This window comes from Ahaetulla prasina, chromosome 3, assembly GCF_028640845.1.
Source record: "Ahaetulla prasina isolate Xishuangbanna chromosome 3, ASM2864084v1, whole genome shotgun sequence".
Lineage (NCBI taxonomy): Eukaryota > Metazoa > Chordata > Lepidosauria > Squamata > Colubridae > Ahaetulla > Ahaetulla prasina.
Window position 1 is genome coordinate 146,543,062 of NC_080541.1, and position 16,465 is coordinate 146,559,526.

The 16,465-nt window shown below is 39.9% G+C and overlaps 1 protein-coding gene across 1 annotated transcript in view; it reads left to right on the forward strand.

Annotated features, from left to right (window-relative positions):
* Positions 1-15,516, forward strand: part of PLPPR4 (phospholipid phosphatase related 4) — a 47,445-nt gene extending 31,929 nt beyond the window's left edge. Inside the window, exons 4-7 of the mRNA XM_058176448.1 lie at positions 1,116-1,311; positions 5,638-5,695; positions 8,023-8,196; positions 9,404-15,516. Coding sequence (XP_058032431.1) covers positions 1,116-1,311; positions 5,638-5,695; positions 8,023-8,196; positions 9,404-10,741 — 1,766 coding nt within the window. The 3' untranslated portion in view covers positions 10,742-15,516. The remainder of the gene's footprint in view (positions 1-1,115; positions 1,312-5,637; positions 5,696-8,022; positions 8,197-9,403) is intronic.
* Positions 15,517-16,465: the final 949 nt, after the last annotated feature.

Sequence of the window (16,465 nt, forward strand, 5' to 3'; positions counted from 1 at the left end):
CATGGGGTCGCGATGGATCGGACACAACTTCGCAACTAACAACAGCACTACATTACATTATCAGCTGGCATTTTATTCTGTGTGCTGATTTAGACCAGCCTAGAGATCACCAGCTGGCCTCCCAAATTAGAATAAATAGTATATCTGTTTGACCAAAGTTATTGGTCATAGCATTATCATACCATATGGCATATCATACATGGACTCGCAATATAAATTAACATTTCATCTAGATTAGTAGAACCCAACGATATATAAATATCAAGAAGACCTATGTTCAAATATCAATATCTAGTCCACCTAACCATCGAAGCTCAGCATTGTTTATATTTTAAAAAATCAAATATTGGAGCGGTATATGCCCTCAGCTTACAGATTAGTTTGACGTGGGACCCCGCAGTGACACTGAGAGGAAGTTACTATGCCCCATTTATACAGAGAACCCCAGCAGATGCCATGCAAGATGCAAATCCTATTCAGGGTTGTCTATTGCTGACGCGGTACCATATTTTTCGGAGTATAAAATGCACCTTTTTCCCCCCAAAAAAGAGGGTGAAAATCTGGGTGCGTCTTATACTCCGAATGTAGCCCCACCCAGCTTCTCAAACGGAGGTTTCAGAGGCTGAAAAAAGCATCAGAAATGGAGCTTCAGAAAAAAAGCCCCAAACAGAGCTTCAGAAAAGAAGCCCCCAAATTCAGAAAAGAAGCTCCCAAACAGAGCTTCAGAGGCTTTTTTTTCTTTTTTTTTCTCAGAGGCAGAAAAAGGTTTTTTCTGAAATGGAGTTTCAGAGGCAGGGAAAAAAAGCCAAAAAAAGCAAGGCACAGAGCTCACAACCAAGGAACCTGTTGCTAAAATTCACCTCTGGGAACAGCTGACTGGGGGTATTCCGGGAGGCCAATCCACCTGCCAATCAGCTTTTTTCTTATTTTCCTCCCCAAAAACTAATGTGCGTCTTATACTCCGGTGCATCTTATACTCCGAAAAATAAGGTAATTCAAAGCCTGGCATCTTTTTTGTGGGGTCATTTATATGTCTTCCTATAACTGGGTGTTTAGCAACCCATTTGGCTTCCCGTTGACCAAAGTGTAATCCTTTTTTTTTGTTCCATTTCTAGGTGTCCATATCTTTGGCCTTTGTGCCACCGCACTTGTCACTGATATCATACAGCTGTCAACTGGATATCAAACACCGTATTTCCTGACTGTATGCAAACCTAATTATACTTCCCTCAACGTATCGTGCTCAGAAAATTCTTACATCGTGGAAGATATTTGCTCAGGATCTGATCCCATTATCATCAATGATGGCAGGTTAGAAACATATTTAGTTGTGTGTTATTCAGCATCTGTTATCTCTTGTTCATCGTGCATGTACATCCTTGTCAGGCTGATTATAGTATTTGTCTGCATGTTTTGCTTTTCCATAAGGCGAGCCTTTGCTTTGTAATTTACATAGAATATTTCAATGTGTTCTTCCGATAAAAATGACTTCTAAAGTTGCTTGCACCCACTGCCAGCAGGATAAGGCCTGTCCTCCAATTTTCTGTATATAAAAATAAAAAGTGGCACACAGGGTACAAGAGGCTGCAAGAGACGAAGAGAAAAGAATCAAGCCGCAGTCTTGTTTTTTATAGGTTACAGGTTTTGATTGAAATCATATGGGAAAAAATGTAGCTCGGTGAATTTTGGAATGGCTTTTTCAGAATGATAGTTGGGAAGAACCCAAGGACATTGGCATCGCAGCAGAGGTGATAAATAGCCGTGTTTCTCTTACCTTGCTCTTAGCTACAACCCTAATGCATTACGGTAGCTGCCAATTTAATTATTAGCCAAAAGCAGGAAGTGAAATGCCCAAGTGTCCATTCCATCATTCCCCTCCAGCGCTAGGTAGCACGATGTGATGCCTGATAGCTACAATTAGTATCAAAATTAGCTGGGATGAAGGTAGTTACCTTCAGGTAAATTACCTTTGTTGGACTGATTGACAGGTAGGTGACACTAAAATGAACAAAAGGCAGCTGGTCTTTTTTCCTCTACTTCTACTGTGTTGATGTGGATCAAACCCCTTGGCTGTGTTCTGCCATATATTAGCATATCCAAGAAATAGCATCTTTAGAAACGGATTAAAGAGGGTAGAATTCTACAGAGAGAAATTGATGTAATTCTCAATGGATCTTCTCAAGGCTTTTGGTTTTCGCAGCAAAAATTTCCTTAACTACAACAGGTAAGGACTCAACTTACGACCACAACTGAGCCCAGAATTTATGTTGCTAAGCGAGACGCTTGTTAACTGAGCTTTGCCCCGTTTTACGACCTTTCTTGCCACAGTGGTTAAGTGAATCGCTGCAGATGTTAAATTAATAACACGGTTGTTAGGCGAATCTGGCTTCCCCCACTGACTTTGCTTGTCAGAAAGTCACAAAAGGTGATCACATGACCTTCGGACACTGAAACCGCCATAACTCTGAACCAGTTGCCAAGCATCCAAATGTAAATCACGTGACCATGGCGAGCCTGCAACTTTTTTTTTTTTGGTGCTGCTGTAACTTCGAACGGTCACTAAATGAATGGTTCTAAGTCAAGGACTACCTTTTGTAAGTAAGGATAATTACAAAAGGAATGGACATTTCAGTTGCTTGAAAATGACAGTGAGTAAGCGGGCTACAATTGCAGGGGTTTGTATCTTACTGAAAAAGGTAATTTTGTCAACAAAATGGGTTGCAATAATAATGAGAAAGATTTCCCTAATAATAGGCCTAGGCAGTAATTGGACAATATTTTCCTGCTCCTATGCTCTTTCCTCAAATGCGTAATATAATGTTCTAAGAAAAAGGCACATTTAGAATTTGCAAAGGAGATGTGAATACCTCTCTGTGCATCCATTTTACTATCTGCAAGAGTAATCATCATACATAAAATTAAGTGATTCATAAACAGATATTTAGATTCCGTAATAGCATTTGCAGATAGCAGGCTGAAATGAGGCCTATGGCTTTCTTTTTTCAGAGAACATTAATATATAAAGTCTAATTTTGAAAGAAGACAATCTAATCTCAGTTCTTTAAAAAGAAGGGGGGAAACCCCTAAAAACCTTATTTCAGTTTCCCAGATTTACAGTAATTGTTTTTGAGAATGCCTCAATATTTTTTTTTAAAAAATGCCTATCTCAGAATAGGTTATTGCATATTCTCTAGCGAGAATTTTCATGTACTTCATGCATAAGCTTTGATACATCATAGACTTTGATTGAGTGAATCTAAATCTCCTCAAGTGGACTTTGATTTTAAGTGACTTCATGGACATATTGCTATCATTGTCTTGACAAAAGTGAAGAAATGGTTTGCCAAAGCTTTCTTCCAAAATGTTTTTGGCAACAGTTTAGCAATAGCACTTAGACTCAGTGGTGAAATGTAAAATTTGCTACTACGGTTCTGTGGACGTGGCTTGGTGGTGATGGGGAAATGTGACTGGGTGGGCTTTTTTTTTTAAAGCATTTTTCCTACAACCTCTTCGCGCGGCTCAGCTGGGCATGGATGGGGCAGGGATTTTTGCTACCAGTTCTCCGAACCACCCGCCACCATCGCTACCGGATCGGGCAATCCGGTCTGAACCGGGAGCATTTCACCCCCGCTTAGACCAATATACAGCTTCACATTGCTTTACAGCCCGCTCGAAGCAGTCTTCATTTTACTGACCTCAGAAGGATGGAAGGCTGAGTCAACCTTGAGCTGGTCAGGATTGAACTCCTGGCAGTGGAATGCAGAGTTAGCCTGCATTCTAACCACTGCGCCACCAGGGTTCCTCGGGTTAACCCAAGTGGTCCTTATCCTTATCCAAGTCCTAACCAGGTTCAACGTTGCAGATCAGCCAAGGTTGGCTAGATGTTGAATTTATGAAGAAACTTTTCCTAAATGTTGCCTTTTGGTGATATATTCACTACAACAATTAAGTTTTTCAATGCTTTTTAGAGAGCGAAATCTTAAAATATTACTCCACAAGATTTAAAAAATGAAATAATTAATTAAACACCTTTCCCCCTACCTACTAACTACCACCTGAGTGCTTGCGCTTTTCAGTCAACCCTTAGAAGTAGTGTTTCTTCTGCTTTCAGGATCCCTTTCCAATTTTGACAACAATAGAGGACCCCCAAAAAGCTTTAGACTGTGTAGGTTACATTTATCAATATTTACCATATTAAAAATTAAAATTGATGTATTAGTAGAATATTTATTTGTAGAATCATGTCAAAGTAACAACATTAAACCTATGAAATAATACTGAGCGTATTAAATGTATATTAGATGTTAACGTAAACATTGACATATCATTTAATAAGCCTGTATTTTTTAAGAACTAAAAACAGTAAGAACAGTGACATTGTTTTAATCTTTGCAAATATTTTCAATGTCTGGCAAATAATTTTGATTTCGTGGACCTGTGAGAGACTCTGGTAAGGGACTCCGGGGCAGGGGTAGTATTCACTTACCTTCACTATCGGTTCGCAAATGTGAGTGCGTGCATATTTCTGCGCACGCGCAGAGCATCAAAAAACAGGACATGATGATGTCCAGGCGGATGGGTGGAGCCTCCTGCAGCCATCGCTACCGGTTCACCCGAACTTGCTAGAACCGGCTGAATTACCTCCACTGCTCCAGGGTCCTTGGACCACATTTTAAGAAACACTGCATTAAGGTTTCCTAGATTTCTTTTGTGTTGCTGAACATCTTAACTGCCAGCATCACCATGGATCAAGACTCAGAGTACTTTTCTGAGATATCTATTTCTTTAGGTAAAGGTAAAGGTTCCCCTTGCACGTATTTGCTAGTCGTTCCCAACTCTAGGGGGCAGTGCTCATCTCCGTTTCAAAGCCAAAGAGCCAGCGCTGTCCAAAGATGTCTCCGTGGTCATGTGGCCAGCATGACTAAACGCAAAAGGCGCACAGAATGCTTACCTTCCCACCAAAGGTGGTCCCTATTTTCCTACTTGCATTTTTTATGTGCTTTCGAACTGCTAGGTTGGCTGAAGCTGGGACAAGTAACGGGAGCTCACCCTGTTATGCGGCACTCGGGATTCAAACCGCTCAACTACCAACTTTTCGATCGACAAGCTCACCGTCTTATCCACTGAGCCACCACGTCCCCTATTTCTTTACATCTTTAAAAAAAACTGGGCGGTGATTATTAGGAAAGCATCAAGTAAGCACAGATAGAAATCCTGGAGGAGGAGAATTCTGCTGCCAATTTGAGGCCAGTGGGTTAAAGAGTTGTAATTGATGGTTGCACTGCTTATCCAGTCACTGGGAAAATTAATGGCAAGAAATGAACTATTCCCAAATCTTTATACAATACTCATTCTGCCATAATTGGAAATTTTCTTCATTCAGGATTTTAATCAGTGCAGTCAAAATGTCTATTACTGTTTGTTAATGTGAGTTATAGCAGTCATTCTTTACAAAATACCAAAAGGTCTTTTTTTTTCAAACTGATAATGTAATAATAATTTCCCAGAATATATAAGCTTGTAGGTTAAACACGGTAACCAAATTGGACCACCCGGTGCTTTTAAGTTATTTTTAAATCAGGCTTGGCAGAATGTCTTTTCAGTGAGAAATTTAATTTGAATGTCCTTTCTTTGCAGAAAGTCATTTCCTTCGCAACATGCCACCCTGGCAGCATTTGCAGCTGTGTATGTTTCGGTGAGTAATTAAGCCTTTTCGTATTAATGTGTACAAGAGGAGGGTGTGTGAATCAGAATGTCATTGCTTCCCTTGTATAAAACAGCCTGATGATAATCAAGAAGAATCACCCCAACTTCATTATTTCAAATAAGTAAAATTAGAGATTAAGGAGAATTGGTAGAAACTCCATTTTTATTAAATATCCTGTCCTTTGGAATGAGGAAACACTTTTAAAAGCAGCGTAGTGATCTGTGGCCAAGTCATAATAATATAAATGTCATATATGTATACTCCTAAGTAACATCCAAAATGCTCAGTGGACTTACGTCCAGGTAAGAGCAACATTTTGTGACAGGTCACAAAAAACTTTCACTTTCACCATTAAATGATGTTGATTTATCTGCATCAAATGAAAGGAACATTTTTCATGACTGAAAATATATTGTATGCCATCGAAGAACAAGAAGCTTCCTCAGTCCTAACAGAATGGTGGAGAATGGAAGATTTGATATTCCTTGCAGTCATCTGGTTGTCTGCACTCTCTCTGAGAGTTGTAGAGGCCACTTGGAGGTTTATCTGTGCCCTCGGGTTCACCTGAATAGTGCAAATGGGTGTGGAGCCTTCTTGGAACTGCTGAAAGTACTGTGTTGTAAATGGGAGATACGTGGTGTCGTATCTCTTCTCCTCTGATGGGAGAAGAGAGAGCAGAGAGGTGGGTTTCACATATTTTTACCACTGGTTCGCCACACACGCCTTCTGTGCATGCACCCGGCCTTCTGCGCATGCACCCGGCCTCCAAAACGTGGCTAAATAGGATGGCATAGTGTCAAGGCAGGTAGGCGGGTGGGTGGGTGGGCGGAACCGGTCTGAACCAGCTGAATGCCACCCTGAGAGAAAGGCGTATTCTCTCAACAGAGAGGGGAGGGATACGATGCCACCTATCTCCTTTACAAGACAGTCCTTTCCACAGTTCCAAGAAGGTTCCACACCCATTTGCACTATTCAGGTGACCCCTGAGGGTACAGATGAACCTCCAGGTGACCTCAAGGGTTCTTCAAAGAGTATGCTGACAACCAGATGACTGCAAGGAATATAAATCCTTCCCTTCTCCGCCATTCTGACAGAACAGAAGAAGCTTCTTGGATGAGAAGCAAAACGTCTTCAAGGAAAAACAGAGAAAGTCCAGTTGCCTTTTGAAAAAGCACCTTTGGGACTACCGTGACCTGGATGACTGAGAATCTCCATAGGCCTCAAAGAACAAATTAATATCAGAAATGAGTCAGTATTTCAGTATTTATATCAGTCTTCTAATTTTTCAAACCAACTCAGTGCAAGTTCGGCATGAAAGCAGGTGGCTCATATTCCTTTTGACACATACTATTCTTATTTCCTGATAAGTGGGCATGGCATAGAACTGCACATGTTTTTTCTCCGCCAAGAGCTTTTCTCACAATGTAAGGAGGATTTAATTTCTGAAATATTTGGTGGACTCCCAACTATGGGAGCTCTTCACTGCTATTAAACTAAGGTGTCATCTGATCCAGACTATATTCAGACATCTCCAACATCATTAGTAGGAAGTAGTGAGGTGAATGAAAAGATGGATCTGATTATTTCTAATGCCATTCTAATGGCATTCACAGAGGGATGGAGGTTAGGAGGGGGAGGAGCAAGATTATCATTGAAGTTATCCTATTATAATATGGGGGATGGTCCTTCTTTTCTCCAAAGGCTTTGTGGGATAAGCAGCTCTGCTCTGGTTCCATTAGCACTTGACTCTTCCTGTGCAATTTCCATAACACCTCCAAATAAACTCCCTGTCTGGGTCATATTGACAGGTGCTCAGTTCACACCTTGAAAAATTACTCAGATGGAGTTTGGAGTTCTGTGGCAAAGAGATTATTTCAGGTCTCCACTCCATTGAGTCAGAAGACATTTTGAAGATTGACTTGTCCTCACCTGGTTCCACACTCTCAGAGTTTGATGGAAGTTACTGTCTGGAAGAGCCACTCCCAACTCATTCGCTCAAGGAACTGAGCTATTCGTTTTAATTACATTTGTAAACTAGCAATAAAACAATTCTTATAGTTCCCATCACTGTTATTATCATTCCAAGTCATGGTTGGCACGTTGCATTTTTCTCCCAAATTCCAAATAGCGAGGAGAAAGTCCTTGACTCTTATCTCGCAATATATCACCTTAATTTTTTCTTCTTCTTTCAAAACAACCCAACAGATTTTTGTTTGTTTTCCTTTATTACCTTCCTTCAAAATACAGGAAAAGAAAGAGTACCATTCCATGGGGAAATGTCACTAAACTTTTTTAAAAATGTATTTCTTTTAAAGATGTACTTCAATTCTACGCTAACCGACTCCTCTAAACTTCTAAAGCCACTTCTAGTCTTTGCTTTTATCATCTGCGGAATCATATGTGGCCTGACACGCATCACCCAGTACAAAAATCACCCAGTGGATGTTTATTGTGGCTTTTTAATTGGGGGTGGAATTGCTCTCTACTTGGTGAGTAGAATGCCGGTGTTCAAAATTGCCTGCATGTCTTATAAATTAAGAGGTTTTATGTGGTTTCAGATGTCTCCTGTACATTATTCAAATTGGCGCTCTACAATGTGCTTCTAAAAATGAACAGATGTCCTTGAAAAACGGAAAGGGCACCGATAATCTATTCATAAGATAACGTAAAGTATTTAGGGCTCTATAAGCCTTCATGAAACTCACTTGGGCAATCTTGAGCAAATCAGTCTCTCTCTTTAGTATGAAATTGGTGATGTTGGGAACAAAACTGCGTACACAGCTGCATGACAAGTTGCCCCATGTAGAGCTCTGGGAATCATGGATGGGATATCATGGTGCTTACTATAACCTGGTTCCAGTGGTGGGATTCAAGTAATTTAACAACCGGTTCTCTGCCCTAATGACTTCTTCCAACAACCAGTTTGCTAAACTGCTCAGAAAATTAACAACTGGTTCTCCCGAAGTGGTGCGAACTGGCTGAATCCCACCACTGCCTGGTTCCCATTACTCATTTTTTCTGGAATCAGTAGATAATTTTACAGCAAGAGTAATTGGCAAGTACTATGTTCCTTCTGGGTTTTTGTTTTTTTTCTAGAAATTATTTTGATTAAACAACTGGTGCATGGAAAGTTGGCCCATTGCAAAGTGTCGAACCTTTTTCATTTCAAAGGATTCCCATTTGAGCCCATGTAGATATCCTTGGAATAATTAAAATGGTCAATGAGTACTCTTATTGAGGGCAGCTTATTCCCTGTGCTGTTACTAAACTGCTGGACTTCGTTGATTCTGGTTTCCTTCCTCTGTATTAATCTTAAAGCTGGCAGACTCAAAAAAGCCTATCCATTTAAACACTTCTGAAATTAGTCTGAGATATTACAGCGTTTTTAAAGTAAAGAAATGTCATAGAGGAGTGGAGCTATGCCTGGATGTCTTTTCATGTTCTTTTGCCTATTCCAGCTGCTGGTGAAAATGTTCCTTAAGGATTTTAAGAAACAGGGTTCCTAAGACAGGGACAGATAATTGCTAGGAATATGAACTACAAAAAAATTATATCTGTGGCTGATATATTAGCAGTTTTAAGAGTTTATTCCATATCTATAACACTTGAAAAATTTAACTATCTTTTGCTGAAGTGTTTATAAAGATTTACTTTTCCATAAAAGGGTTCTATTTTTTTCCCCCCTTCAAATACCAGGGTCTGTATGCTGTAGGGAACTTTTTGCCAAGTGAAGACAACATGTTCAACCATATCATACATAGAGAACCATTGAGACCTTTGCCTGACCTAAGCCAAGATCCCAATCGAATTTTACCAGGGAAAAATGGCAGTGGAAATGATGCGATCACGACTCATCACGTGGAGAACATGTTGAACAGGAACCACAGGGACACCGGCTCCTTGACAAACCTTAAGAGAGCGAATGCTGATGTAGAGATTATAATGCCACGAAGTCCGATGGGAAAGGAAAACATGGTCACATTCAGCAACACATTGCCAAGAGTCAACACACCTGCAGTCGAGGAATCAGCTCGTCGGAACGTGTCCATACATGCCTCCATGGATTCCGCCCGCTCAAAACAACTCCTCTCTCAATGGAAGAACAAGAATGAAAGTCGGAAGCTCTCCCTGCAGGTAATTGAAACCGATTCTGGACAGTCGCCTCCTAGGGCCATTGAAATGAGATCAAGCTCTGAGCCATCTAGAGTGGGTGTTAATGGAGATCACCATGGTCCAAGCAATCAGTACCTGAAAATTCAGCCTGGTAGCATGCCAGGCTGTAACAGTGTTGGCCTATCTGGGGGACCCAGAGTTTCCATTCAGTCACGTCCAGGATCTTCCCAGCTTGTGCACATCCCTGAAGAGACCCAGGAAAATGTGAACACGTCTCCCAAAACGAATTCTGCTCGAGCAAAGTGGTTAAAAGCTGCTGAGAAGACAGTTGGGTGCAGAAGCAACAGCCAGCCAAGGATCATGCAGGTCATAGCCATGTCAAAGCAACAAGGAGTCCTTCAGGGCAGCCCAAAGAGCTCCGACGGCGGTACAGTCACCTGTACAGGAGCGATCCGCTACAAAACCTTGACAGATCATGAACCAACCAGCATTGTAAGGGTAGAGGCCCACCCTGAGAATAGCCGCCCCATCATCCAAATGCCGTCCGAAGGAGAAGGCAGTGGCTCCTGGAAATGGAAAGCCCCGGAGAAAGGAAGCCTTCGCCAAACGTACGAGCTCAACGATCTCAACAGAGACTCTGAGAGCTGCGAATCTTTGAAAGACAGTTATAGTTCTGGGGATCGGAAAAGAAGCAACATCGAGGGCAGTGACCATCATCATCATGGGATCACCACAATAAGGGTGACCCCTGTAGAAGGCAGCGAGATCGGCTCAGAGACCCTGTCCATTTCCTCTAGCCGTGACTCGACACTTCGGAGAAAAGGTAATATCATTTTAATACCCGAAAGAGGCAGCAGCCCGGAGAATACCAGGAATATCTTCTACAAAGGAACATCTCCAACAAGAGCTTACAAAGAATGAGGGCTGGTGCTTCGGCCAAAACAACAAACACCACTACAATCAATACTGTTTGGGTGCAAGCGTTGCACTCCCTTTATTTTTAGAGCTGATGCCGAAATATTCTTGATGTGCCAACTATTGACCATCAGCCTGACTGTTTATGGATGTTGCTGATGTGTAGTGATTGTGCATGAATTTGTGAATTTCATGTCGCGGGGGGAAAAAGCACAATGCAAGAACCTAGTGAAGGGGAGCAAGCTTTTGTTTTCAGAATCAAAATGTTTTTTTCCAGTGGGATCTGTGTCAGCAAAAAGAGCGGTCTTAAATCTGGACCGCTTATTTCCTGAATGTGCCAACTTTTCAACTTATCTCTATTTCATGGTCAAAGGGAAGCAATTTTTTTTAAATAAGCAAAAGCTGTACCAGAGCTGTACTTCATCTTTGCGGGTTTTGCACCAAAATTTAATACCAAACGGTGCTGATTCTAACTTTACATTTTTAGAAAACTTCTACTCCTGTGCAGCTCTCTAAACACAATACATTTTGATGTGCGAGTTCTTTCCGAGTATTCTAGCTGAAAACACCATGCTAACTGCATTCATTTAGAATAGAAGAGTATCAAGAATCAATACAGCTTTGCTATAGTGCAGTTTTCATCTCAAATGATCGCAAAACTTTTGTGTAGTTCTTTGAAAGATTTTTTGGCGCCAAAAAAACAAAAAAAAACAAAAACAAAACAGAAACAAAAGGTGATATTCCATGAAAGTTGAATGATTTTTTTTTCCTCCTGAGTTAGGTTAGTTTTTGCTTTTCTCCAAACTTTATTCAGTTACAGGTGCTATAGAGATAGATGTTGCTTTTTTAACGAGATAGCTTGGGGTTAATTTAAATATTGTACTTTTTTTTTTTTTTGGAAGATAGGGATCTCTTACAGCACTAATTCAAATTCTTCATTTTGAACAGGGTTTTCAGTTTGCTTCATGGCTTACATTTTCCTTTTTTTCAGTTCATCGCTGGTTAGCTAGCACTTCACCCTGATCACTGCCACTGTGTTGTAACAGTGCAAATAAATTTTGCAAGTCAGATTGCCTAATCAATTAGCAGGTGTGGCCTTAAACACAGGAACATCCTAGAAAAGACAAAGGACCCCTGTTATTCTTTTCCCAAAAACTGGGCTGTACTTCTGCTTCCAGAGGTGACCTGAATTTAATGAAGGATCATGATTGGAAGATCCAAGCAATCATAATAGGCTTATCTTAATCTCCCATGGCTGGTAAAATAGTCAGTGGAAATGAGAACTGAAATTAAGTTGCTGAATCCTCTCCCATGTGACAGTTGCTATCTTAAGTGCTTAAAGACAGATTACATTAGATCACACCTATCCCCCTTTCTTCTGCATCGGTGTTGAACCTCTGCCTCCCTCTGAATTTTTAATATACTAAAAAAGATTTAATAGTTCTGATCTCAATGAAAGCAACGGCTGAGGTAACTTGTAGCTGATTTCCTGGTGGCCTGTGACAATGTGAGATATTGGATAATTCTCCTATCCAATAGATGGGCTGGTCTTGTCGTTTGGGGACAACCACAGATGAAATCGATACTCGCACTCACACAGAGAAGTGGTTCTCTTAGTCCACGGGTGTTAAACCCGGTCACGTGACGTTTCATGACTTTTTTGCCTTTGTGGAACCGGGATAGGCATGGCCTGCACCTGATGCATCCAGCACGCGGGCTGCCACCCCTGTTTTAGTCATTTGGAATATAAAATGACCCTTCAACTACTTGCAGCGTGTTCATCAATCAGTGTTTATTTTTTTATTTAAAAAAAAATATGCCATGCCCAGTGACAATCATCAAACAAATATAAAGGTACTGCATTGTACTACCGTGTTTCCCTAAAAATAAGACCCTGTCTTATATTTTTTTGAACCCTGAAATAAGCGCTTGGCCTTATTGCCATGCACTCAAAAGCCCGATTGGGCTTATTATCAGGGGGTGTCTTTCTCAAAGGATTTCCTAGAATAATAAATTATGGACAAATTGATTTATTTTGGGTCCATGTCCCGTCCTTTGTTCGTTTTTTACCTCATAAACCATATCTCTATAAATTCTTTCATCCTACATGGAAATTTCAAATTAAATACGGTCTTAGAAAACACATTTATTTTCCCATAAAACAGGCATATTAAACCTGTTTTTAATCTAATAAAATTGCCAGCACATTCAGGAAATGTGAAACCCAACTAATAATGCAATGGCTCATCTGTACATTAATCCAGGAGTTCACATCAGAACATTCAGCCAGGAAAGAAAATTGAGAGGTATCTGGCATTTAGCGTTTGGAAGGTCCAATCCAAATCCTTATGCTCTAGAAACCTAAATGGGCCAACATCAACTATAGTTTCTCGATTTTGTTTTCCATTCTCCCTCCAAAGAGCTTTGAGTGACAATCTAACCTCATTTCTATCCTACCGGAAAGAATTGGAATCCAATCTCTCTCTCGAAAATCTGTTGATTTTTCTTGTTAACAAGAAAAACGCTACATAATGCAAGAACATTTTGGTCATAATCACGCAGTAAAGCTATCTTATCTATTAAAACGGTGTTTAAAAGCACTTCAAAAGCAAAATGCAAACATTGTACTTTTCACTACTTTTTTTAAAATGATGGCAGAGGGGGCAGATTACTTATCATACGCTATTCATTGAATTCATATCCTCTTTTCTACCGGGAGCATAAGGCAGCAAATCCTCTTGCATTCCCCCTCCCACATCCTTGTAAGCTCAAAGAAGCAACAGCAGTGCAACTGTTCCACCACTTAGCAGTGGCTCTCTTAAGGCGAAGGTCCTTACCAGCTCACTTGCCTAAGATTCTTTCATCTAGCACGACTATGCTGAAACTTAGCCTGTAGTCCTGCCAAAGGCGGGGCCTTCTACACAAAGAGTGTTCTTTTTAGACAATCATTCTGAAATCTATTGTGAGTTACACTGCAAGCAGTTATTTCTTGCATAGCCCACAATAGCACTGAGGACTTAACATCTCTCGTCGGATTAGATGGAAAGGAAGGCATTATCAACGACACCATTTAGAACAGATGAGAATCATGTCTTGAGATACGCATCTCGAAACAGAACTACATTCCATTTCTTCCGGTCCCAAACTGGTCATCACACATCCCTAATCCCAATCCAGCTCAGGAATAAACCATGCAATCCTGATTGCTGGGTGCTGGCATCCAGCCAATATATATTTTTATCAGTGGTGGAATTCAATTTTTTTTTTACTACCGGTTCGGTGGGCGTGGCTTGGTGGGCGTGGCAGGGGAAGGATATTGCAAAATCTCCATTCCCACCCCACTCCAGGGGAAGGATATTGCAAAATCTTCATTTCCACCCCACTCTGGTGCCAGCCAGAGGTAGCATTTGTCGGTTCTCCGAACTACTCAAAATTTCCGCTACCGGCTCTTCAGAACCTGCTGAATAGCATCCCTGACTTTTATGGACCAACAGCTCCTTGTTTTATGTTGAACATTTGATAAGGGTCCCCCTAGTGAAGCATTCCTGCTTTTTTCAGAGGCGGCTCACATCTAAACTTTAACTAGAATATCATGCCATGAGCCTGTACTCAGAAAGTAAGTAGGACCAAATGCACTAAATTTGATTTCAGTATTGGTATAATTCAAACTTATACGATTGTAGAATTTCTTCTTCTCTCACATTAAAAAGGGTCATTTGGTGGCTAGTTTGAAGAAGCCCCAGAGCTTCTTCTTGCTGGAGCTCTGAGGCTACATTTTTACCCTAGCTGGATTGGAGGATTGACTGTCTATTTACAGCATTTAATGTTAAATATAGTATTGAACTCTTTTCTCCAGAGGAAAGGCTATGCAGATTCTTGTCTAAGATGAAGTGTTTTTACTCCAATCAATTCTGATGAACTGTTGACTCAGAGGCAGAGGGGATTATGTTTTTGGTTTATTAAAAGTGGAAAGTCTTCAAAAGACTTAACAGTACATAGCAAGCAGTCATTGCTTGGCTAGAAACATGATATACAAGTGTTAATAAAGTCCTCGTCATGCGTACCACTCTCAGTTGTACTGAGTTTATCAGGACTTGTGCTTCAATGAATAAATATAGGATTGCGATCTGAACAACTGCAATAATACAAGCACTCCAAATAGCCATTCTAAATAATATCTCTTTTTTTTTTCTGTTGCATGTTTATGTTTTTGGAGGGAGTGGATGCTTTTCTTTAATTATCCTTCTTGCTTTGCTTTAGTTAGCCAACCACATATAAATAATTGTGAGTTGTTACTTGGACTCTAAACTTCGCTGCACTCTTTCAACGGCAGCGATACTTTTCCTATCTAAACTTTTCCTACTTACCAGCCAACAATTTTAAAAGCACTTGCAAAATCATTGAAATTACATTCTTTACTTAAAATACTGAAAATACTTTTTTACACAGAAGTGCCAAAGGCTACTCTTTTTAATAACGGCTTCTCAGTAATTACATTAAAGAACAAAAAGTGTAATAATACTATACATTGAGATTCTAACTTCTGTTTGTATATCATCTGTGAAGCCTTTTGTAAAACAAATCTTTGTTTACATTCCACTGATACCTTAATTTCAAAACAAATCAAATTGACAGGTGGCATCTTCGAGTTTTTTTCTTACTTGCTGAAAGGGGCACCAATTTCTTTGTTAGGCTGTGCTTTACTAAGAAAAAAAAATTGGGTAAAATACAGAATATGTTTTTAAATGAGAATTCTATATAAAGTATTGTGTTCTAATAAAATGTTATGCACTGTTTTAAAAAAACAAACTTTGTAAATTGCTATAAATGTATTTTGTTAAATAAGTACAAAATTCAATGCTACTGTGTGAGTTTATTGTGCTAATATCATTAAAAATGAATATTAATTCCGCATTGAAGTAGAGAGGTCTTTTTTAAAAAATAGTTTTTATTTAGCTTTTTACCTTTAAAAACAGGGGGAAAAACAGGGACAAAAACACAGTAAAAAACAAGACAAACTTAAGAATACAATACATGCTATTCTTACAGTCTTCTGTATCGACATGCATATTCTCTATTATGTTCAATTTTCCTACAAAATATATATGTTTACATTATACTTATTTACATAGAGAGGTTTTATTTGTGTGTCCCAGAGTGTTTGTTCCTTTCTTTCCCCATATTACTAAACATATATGGCCTTTTCTTACAAGAGGGGCTGGGGCATTTCAAGGCCATGAGCAACAACTAATAGAGTAAAATATGCAGGGACTCCCCTCCCCTCTCCCCTCCTCTTCTCTCTTTCCTTTCCTTTTTCTTTTCCTTTCCTTTCTTTCCTTTCCTTTGACAGAAAATCAAAGGTTTCCTTTTTTAAAAATCAGGTACAAATTTTGTCTGTTAATAGATCAAATACATACGGTGTTACTGCTCTCATCAACAGAGCAATTAAAAAAACAAGAAACAGCAAATTTCTGGAGTGGCCATTACGGCCAGTGTACTTGTGTGTGTGTGTGTGTGTGTGTGTGTGTGTGTGTGTGTGTGTGTGTGTGTGTGTGTGTGTATAGCAGGGAGAAATCAAGATGGTGGCAATGACCATGATTAAAACCCCACCATTTTTTTCGTGTGTCAAATGTAAAAGGAACTTCAATCACAGCTATCATGCTGATATTTTGAGTCCTCACTTGTGGCCAATCCTGGCCATCCTAATCCAGCACCGCAAATACCGATAAT